At 32.8% G+C, this 8,998-nt stretch overlaps 1 protein-coding gene across 2 annotated transcripts; it reads right to left on the bottom strand.

Moving 5' to 3' along the window:
* Positions 2,613–7,176, bottom strand: LOC109327456 (U-box domain-containing protein 34-like). Of its 2 annotated transcripts, none has more exons than XM_019560605.1 (9): positions 6,817–7,176; positions 6,546–6,631; positions 6,303–6,421; positions 6,003–6,200; positions 5,631–5,868; positions 5,372–5,473; positions 4,792–5,220; positions 3,714–4,477; positions 2,613–3,538 (listed from the first exon to the last, which is right to left on the bottom strand). In XM_019560605.1, the coding sequence occupies exons 1-8, from the start codon at positions 6,968–6,970 to the stop codon at positions 3,725–3,727; spliced, it is 2,079 nt and encodes a 692-aa protein (XP_019416150.1). In that variant the 5' UTR covers positions 6,971–7,176; the 3' UTR covers positions 2,613–3,538; positions 3,714–3,724. The 2 variants fall into 2 exon arrangements, with proteins under 2 accessions (XP_019416150.1, XP_019416151.1); XM_019560606.1 differs by having other exon boundaries at positions 6,813–6,917.

Genomic DNA, 8,998 nt, shown 5'->3' with positions numbered 1-8,998 from the left:
TATATATATATATTAGTTTTATTTTGGGCGGCCCATAAGTCCGTTCAGCCTATGTTTAAAGCAGGTAGAGAATGATATTTCATGCCTTATTTAAAAATAGACATGCTCATACCCGTCCTAATTTAAGCGAACATTGGATAGGTACATGCAATGAGCCATGCGACCCTAATTACCAGTACTAATTACCATGTATCAATTTCATAAAACACATTAATCATGAAGAGGCTTATTTTACCAACTTTTGTAAAACTCAACCGAATTGAGAAACTAAGTGCACCAAACTACATATAAGACATCATTTTCCAATTTAAATTTTTGTTTTTTGGTTTTTTTATCTCTTTGCGTCAGTAATGAGCTCAACAAGAAAAATCATCATATTAGAGTTCGGGCATAGATATATTCAGGGTATTGAAGGGTTAATATATTATAGGGTATTGAGGGTTAATGTATTCAGAAGTGCAAGATGCTCTACTAATAACAAAGAATAAATTAAATGAGTTTGGTGGTTGGACTTGCTAGTTTCATATGGGGGGAAATGTCATAATGATAAAGTTCCTACACTTCTTCTTTCTACTTTCTCTTTTTTCCCTTCGGTAAATTATATAAAATATTAGAGATTGGAGGCAATGTAAGATAGACCCACATTTATTCCTTCCATATGTGATGATGCAAGTAAATTCTCTTTCCGACCCTATATAAACCCTTGCTCCCACCTTCACCTAATCACACAACATCTAAAGTTCCTTAAGTATATAGAAATGGAACAATTTAAGGGTTGAAGGAAACAAGGGCAAGCTTATTTCTTGTTTCCCATAACCCCAATAATCCCAACCCCTTTTCAAAAATGAGGATAAGCTTAGCCTTTGATCCAAGTACTGCAGGTTTAAGGATAGAAGCTACTGATCTACATGTCAAGTTTCATGATTTGTTAGGGGTAAGGGAGGTGACAGAAGAGAGTGAGCACACATGGTGTTTTCTTGCATGATGATGTTTAATGCTTGAAGCTATGTGTGCTTACTCTCTATCTGTCACCCCAATCCTCATCTCTTTCTCAACCTCTTAATCTTTTCTGTTACAATACTTTTTTGTTTATTTCTTTTCTTGCTTTCCCTTTGTATCGTAAGACTAACCCTAGTTTATAGCTCGGGACCATATGTCACCTTATAATATTTTCATTACATCTCATACCTATCGTAGGTATGTGTGGTTTCTAAATTGTTTTGTTGTTAGTAGTTTGCAAAAACAAATATGAGAAAAGTCAAATACTTGCATTGATTAACTATTGAATATAAATCTGTGGAAAAATCATGAATAAATGTGTCTGTTCTTAAATAAACAATGTTTATTTAACAGATATAATCGTTGATGAATTATGTTATGTATAGAGCCCTTAGCTTTTCATTTATGGAGAGCATTATAATATCCTTATTTGATATATTTATGTTGTTAACATTTTTTACACCTCAAGCTATATAAATTGCACATAAAAATTTCATTTGTCTTATTTTAATTCATTTTGTATCATTATTTAATGCAACTTGTACCCCTGTCAAGTCTTAGATCCGTCATAGCATGTGCTTGAAGCTAGTAAAAACATACCCCAACGTTCATCATAGAGATATAGCTCACCACCTATGGTGTTACACATTGCCAGATGATGATAAAATGATATAGAAGCAGGAGATCGAAACGGAAAAAGAACTAATCTATTTCGAGGTGTAGTTGCACCTTCGGCTTAAAAAAAAAGCAGGAGATTGAAACGGAAAAAGAACTAGATGATATAGATAAAAATCGCGCCATGAAACAGTCACAGATGATAGTTATGTTCTCCAAAATTTGAGATTATTATAATTGTTAAAATTATATGATTTCTTGGTATTAGTTTTTAAAAGAATGTTCTTTACATTTTAAACACAATTTGTCTCAATTTATTTTCTTCTCTGCTTTTCGGACATGTTCTTATAAAGTTTTTCTAAGTTCATAACATGTTGACTCCAATAGTCATTGATCTCTCTACCTCAAAATAGATTGGTATTCTGCTATGAACTGAGAGACTCCCTTAATAAAAAATAAAAATATAATAAAAAATCTTTTTGAAGTTGAATAAATTTATCCCTTTCCTGTGAATTTTATTCTTAACCACCAGATTGCTAATGATAATTATAATATCTTAATATCTTCCCAGATAGGTGGTGCATATGTACCAAAATATATTGGAGCAAAATAAACCATGTTTCTAACTATTGGAATTAAACATTACAAGTTAATTAGGTTTTCCAAGATGCTTTGATTATTTAGCTAAGAAATCAAAGCCAGTGAAATCTATATTTTGATAAACCAAAACCTATTCCTATAAAATTCTTGAATAGTGAAATTTAGAATTGTGTCCCATCAAGAATGAGTTTTTTTTATGAGACTCCAAAAAACTAATTTATTCGTGCAAGAGTTTCCCTCTCTCTCTGAATATATGCGACCCTTTAAAATCCAAACCCCAAGCAATTGTTCCATCTGTTTAATAACTTAAGCTTAATACATTATATTAGCATATGTTTTCATCTCAGAGGCAGGTATACAAACTAAATATGCTGTTCATGTACTCAACCCATATACATTTTTATTTTATCAGAAACTCAACCCATATCATAAAATAGACCAAAACAAAAGTTCAGGAGTACCAGCCACAAAACTAGTATTACAATCCATAGAATCTATACACCACTAACCAAAAGAGTAATAAGGAGCAATAAGGTGATGTAAGAATTAGAAGTTATAATACATTTTTTTATGGGTTCGAGTGTGCTTATACTCCTATTCTCATAAAAAAATACTGATCGTCTTGTCTCCTTCCCAGGGTTCTAAGCTATGTTAGTTTTCAAAATCTAGGTTTGTTAGATATAATATAAGTTTCATCACTTTAAGGTTGTAGAATCTGCTAGCATGCTATGTCCTATGGATCTATATTGAATGGATTAAAACAGTGGGGTAGCTAGGCCTACTTATATTTATATAAGGAAACATATTGAACTGAACTGTCCCGTTAAAAAAATCAGGTTCACATTAGGCCTTAATCACATCATATAGTGGTTTGGAATCATGGAGTCATAAGTCATTATGTCATTGGAGTTTGGGCAATTTTACACCTTCTCATTTTATGGCAATGGGAATCCAAAACAATGCTTCTTTAACAATCTTTCTTTTTCTAAAACCTACCTCCAAACATAATCCATATGTGTATTAATTATGCTCTCGTAGTATTACACTTTATGCTGACCTGGTTATACGTACTTTGCTTTGGTAGCAGGAATTGGGAGCCTTCTTTTTCATTTGAAGTTGCAGCAAATTATCTTACAGTTAAGTGTAATGGTAGGTATGTCACTATGACAACAAATTGAATAATTTACACGAAATGTCTGCTTCACTTGCCAACTAGTACAATTCATAGTCTTAGTCCTTTTCGCTTTTTGAATCTTTAACTGCTGCAATGTTCCTTTCTTGGGGCAGGTGTGAATTCCACATCACCATCCTTAGAGATTGCCTCCTATATAGTCAAAGGCATATCAGTTAAAAATTGTTATAGGAGAAAAAATGTCATTTACACATTACAAATAATTTACAACTAAAAACCATGCATTGATGGCCTGAGATTGGCTTTAGTATAATTTGAATTGCATCAAGTATATTTTTTTACATGATGAGTAAGTCAGTATGCATACCTAGCTTCTACTTAAAGAGGGCGTGCAAGATAGCTATTCATTTGATCAACACTGCAAGAAACTTGATTATTGTGAGAAGCATTTGCAAACTCTCTTAAACTACTAAGCTTTGGCAATAAAACTTTTGCAAGATCTGGCCTGTCCTTCTTTCTGAGTTCAGCACACTGTAATGCTAATTGGGCAAATTCAAGAGCTTCTTGAACTGGCCAATCAGTGACCGTAGGATCAAGTATCTCTTCAAAGTTGTCCTTCTCAATTGCCCTCTTGACTTGGTGAGAAAGTCCCATAGCAGGTCTGGCTGTGATTACTTGCAGTAGCATTATCCCAAATGAATATATATCTGATTTTGGTGTTAACATTCCTGAACTTTGATACTCAGGATCAATATAGCAAAAGGTTCCAGCAGCTGAAGTCATGTAATATTGTGTTACTGTATCAGCTACAGAAGGAGGGACTAATCGTGCAAGACCAACATCAGCAATTTTACTGACATAATTCCTATCCAATAAAATGTTTGCTGGTTTAAGGTCTCTGTGGACAAGGGGCTCAGGTTTTGTTTGGTGAAGGAAAAGAAGTGCAGTTGCAATCTCAGCAGATATTTGAAACCGTTTCCTCCATGAAAGAGGTGGGCTGTTATTTCTTCGAAACAATCTGTCATCTAAGCTACCATTGTCCATGTGTTCATACACCAAGCACCCATATTCAGGACAAGCACCAAGAAGAAGCACCATATTAGGATGTCTAATACGGCTAAGTACCTCAACCTATGCATATATAGGCATGGAAGAGTTAGAGGTTTTACCACCATCATAACCAAGTAATAATATAAAAAAAACATGGAAGAATATGTTATATTTTTATTAATGAGCTATGAGAATGTCATGGTCTAATAATTTAAACACATCAGCTAAGAAACAACATCTAGTTTCGTCCATGATTGATGATAGTGTTGATGTTTGCTATGACACATATTGGTATTTATAATGAAACATCAATGAACCAATCAGGAAAGTGTGCAATGAGTAATTGGCACTAGAGAGAAAAGAAATTAACCAATCACCTATTGATATATCATTACCTCTTGTTGAAACTGCTTCCTGCCCTGAGAAGCATCAGGGCTTAGAATTTTGATTGCAACTGGGGTGTGATCAAGTTTGCCTTTATATACAGGTCCATATCCACCTTCACCTATTTTCTTTGATGAAGAAAACTGATCAGTAGCTACTTCAATCTCTTCTATGGTGTATCTTCTATATCGATTATCATTTTGAGCCAATGCGGTTAATACTCGATCCTTCTCTTCTGCTTCTTTCTTAGCCTTCATCTCAGCTTCCCTTCTTTTCTTTGCTTCCCTTTCAGCCTTCTTCTTTGCTTCCTCAGCTTCTTCCCATGCAGCTATGGCTTTTAACTTCTCCTGTGCTGCCATTGCAAGAGCTGCCTCTTGAGATAACCTTGATTCCTCAACCATTCGTTCCTCTTTCAGTTTCCATTGGCGAATCTGTTCAGCCTGCATGCATGCAAACCAATCACATGTTATATAGTCATTTCATGATTTATAAGTTAATTAAAGTTAAAAGAGGTTGATCGCCAAAGTTTATAAGTTAATAAAGGTGTATTTGCTATCATCGTTTATTCCTATTGAACAATGAAAACATCACCTGATTTTTTGCTGAGATTGCTTGTTTGCATGCTGAGCTATACATGTCCATAGTTTGCTTCAGTTCAAGCCTCAGTCTCTTCATCTCAGCTTCCATTTCTTTCTGTAACGAATGAATTAAAAACTCCATAGTAAGATTCTTAATTATTTGATTTCACCATACATCTTCATTTGGTTATAGAATAAGTCTCATTTTATACAATAAAGACAATTCAAGATGCACTAAACCTTATCAAACAGGTTTGATTGTTTGGACTTACTGAGGATTGGGATATTGGTGAGTTCCCATGGGATTCTGATAAATCTAAATTTTGTTTACTTAAATCCATTGACATAACCCCTGGAATAATGTCTTTTTCATCCATTGACATGTGTCTTGATCGAGCTGCTATATCAATATGGTCCATTGATTGATTACTTCCAGCACTCCTTGGTCTTCTAGATGCATTATAATTGTTCTTTTCATAATACATTCCATTAGGATGATATGGTGGAATCCTGTTTTAAGCCAAATCAAAGTAGAACAGAAAAAAAAAACAAGTTGGACTAGTTTAATTGCACTAAACTCAACAAGAGACATACATGGATGGGTATTTCAAAATTTGCTAGTTAATAACTTTAGTTCTTGTCACCTTGTTCCATTTTCTGATTCATTATATGGGATTGGATGCATAAGTGGGTTTTTTGGTGGGATAGGAACATTTGCCATTGGGCGAATTGCTGATCGAGCTTGCACAATCTTCCACTTGGAAATCACATATACAGAACTATAATCTGGGGCTGTTTTGAGCATGGCTGTTGGTACATCATAGCCTTTCAATTTTTTGAGACTGCCACAACATTAGTTCATTATAACTTATACATAATAATAAATCATAATACATGCGCATACACTTATAGGGAATACAGCACATGGATATATAGAAAGAGACCTTGACAAAGAGTTTCTGGATGCACCAACAACAATACTATGTACTAAATTCCTATGTGCATATTCCTGAAGTCCTCTCACAATATCAATATCATCGATGACCGCTTCTTTAACCTCCACCTAAATTCAACGTATGATTCAATTATATGATATATACACATAAACATATATGTGAAAACACACACACATATATATATATAAACATAAATAATATAAAATTACAAAGGAAATGTGAATCACTCACGGCTTTACGGTTACACATTCCACGCAAGGCACTGAAAATATTGTCCATATCCTCTTCATCAGGTGGGTGAACATTCGTGCCGCCGTCTGCATGTATGCATAAGAAATTATAGAAAACAAAATGACAAAAATATAATGTAAAAGTTATACAATGATGTATTTTTTGGTCTACTAAAACTTGAAAACATGGTAATTGGTAATGAAAGATAAGAAGAAAGTGGTAAGTTACATATAATATAGTAATTGATAATGAAAGATAAGAGGGTACCTACTATGATGAAGGTTTTTGTGCTTGACATGGACAGCAATGATGACAGGGTTATCAAGATGATTAATTGCCCAACGAAATGCATAAGCACTATTCTTGTCTTTATCAACAGCCACCATTGTGACGTTTAAGGATGACCCATGCTGGACGATAGACATGATTGAATGAAATATATTTTGTCCAAGTACGCAGGGTCACCACAAAGAGACCACAACGGTAAGGATGAGAAGGAGAGAAATGATGAGGCAACAAAACAAAATGAAACCAAACCAAACCAACCCTTCAATGTCACATCCTTCCTCTGTTACCTTTTTGTTTAACTTTAATTTAGCATTTTGGGCATGCATGCCATCTTAAACCACCCTTGACCCGCACCAAATAAAGCTCCATTTTTGTTTGTCTTATGTGTCTGCCTTGTGCTCTCTTACCCATTAATAATTTCATGTTTTATATTCTATGAAAAATACAATGATACAGGTTATAAAAAGAAACTTGATTTGAACCTCTAATCTTAGTTTCTCTCATTCATATGATATTTGATACTATAATATAGTTTAAGAGTATAGTACTTATGTATTGTTAATGTAAAAATTTATATACACGATCATTATATTATTCATCATTCACTTGAATTACTTTTTTCTCTCCTGAAAAGTTAATAATAATTAAAAATAAGTAATAGATAATACACTTAGAATCAAAATATAAATTATTTTTAATTTAAAATTCCAACCTGCCACATATTTAGAAGTTAATATTTAAGTGGTTTAATATGGTAAAATTAGAAATAGAGATTAAATTCTTCAAATCATAAAACTGGGAGGACCAACAATGTATTTAAGTCAATTATTTAAAATTAAATTCTTTCATTTTTTCACAAAATCAAATAACCCTAATATATACTGACATGTGTGACGTTGTTAGCCATGTCATCTCTTTGAGGTTAGAAATGGACCGAATGACTAAATTCTCCAAAAGTGAGACTTAAGAAATTCAATGTAGTAAAATTAGTACAAATGAGGTTACATATTTATTATTCCACAATGTGTGTCACACTGTGTATCATGAATTATGATTGGTTAAAAAATGTATTTAAGTTAAAAATTTAATTATTAAATATTTTTTTGGTCAATCATAATTAATGCATTTAACTTGATTTTTTTTATTTTGAACCAAAATAATCTTCGGTCAACATAATAGAATATGAAGTTGAGATAAAATTATTAAATTAGGGGAATGCTTATCTTAATTCAATCATTTTTTGTCAAATTCCCCTAAGGATTGAGGTTGAATAGGAAAGCCACCTATTTTGTGGTGTACCCTTTGTAATTTCTTCCCTATTGTAGGTTGTTTGTTGGTTAAGGAAGGATAAAAGAATCAAAAGAAATGTATGCATGGTTGACATATATACACCAAAGAAACAAAAAAATGTGTATTGTACCTTATCCAAAACAAGCTTCTCCATCAATGCTCACTCTCCTCATGTTTGACTTCTTTTAGAACATAGACACAAAAGTACTTTTAAGATTTAATTGGCCATATATGCATATAGGTCTTCCTCCTTTCATGGATGAAGGAAGTGTCACATCCCTATTCTAATTCTAATAATAATAGTATGAAAATAAAGACATGAATTCTAATATCATGTGTCGGAAAGATATTACCTCTGGATATACAATTGTGAATTAAAAAGTTCAGAAGTTTTATTTTAAATTTTTTGGAATTGAGAATGTAAAATAGATTGCAGCAAGTGAAATTAACTACACTATATATCTTCAATTCAACATGGTCATCTATTATAACCAATTCTTTCATATAAAATGTTTTTGGAATATTATACTAAATGAATTTTTGAATCCCTTCAATAAAAATGACCTTTTCCACGATATTATAATAAATCTTAACTACGTATAGTTAACATAAATTTTAAGGAATTATGAAACTTTTATATTTGGACTTGGTATAGCTTCAGCTACTTCTTCTTGACTAGACTTATCAGTTTTATTGGGTGAAAGTGAAACATACTATATCAATTAGAGTGACTAGATCCGATTAAATTTTCAGTTCCAATTGACTTGAGACAACGTATTCATGTGTCAAGTCTTATCAGCCACCACTGCAAAACCCACGGATGGGAAACACAATAATAATAGCAGTATTATTAGCTTAGCAGCATAATTATAAAG

Source organism: Lupinus angustifolius, chromosome LG15, assembly GCF_001865875.1.
Source record: "Lupinus angustifolius cultivar Tanjil chromosome LG15, LupAngTanjil_v1.0, whole genome shotgun sequence".
Lineage (NCBI taxonomy): Eukaryota > Viridiplantae > Streptophyta > Magnoliopsida > Fabales > Fabaceae > Lupinus > Lupinus angustifolius.
The sequence above is the reverse complement of the archived record's forward strand: the minus strand, read 5'-3'. Positions and strand labels throughout refer to the sequence as shown.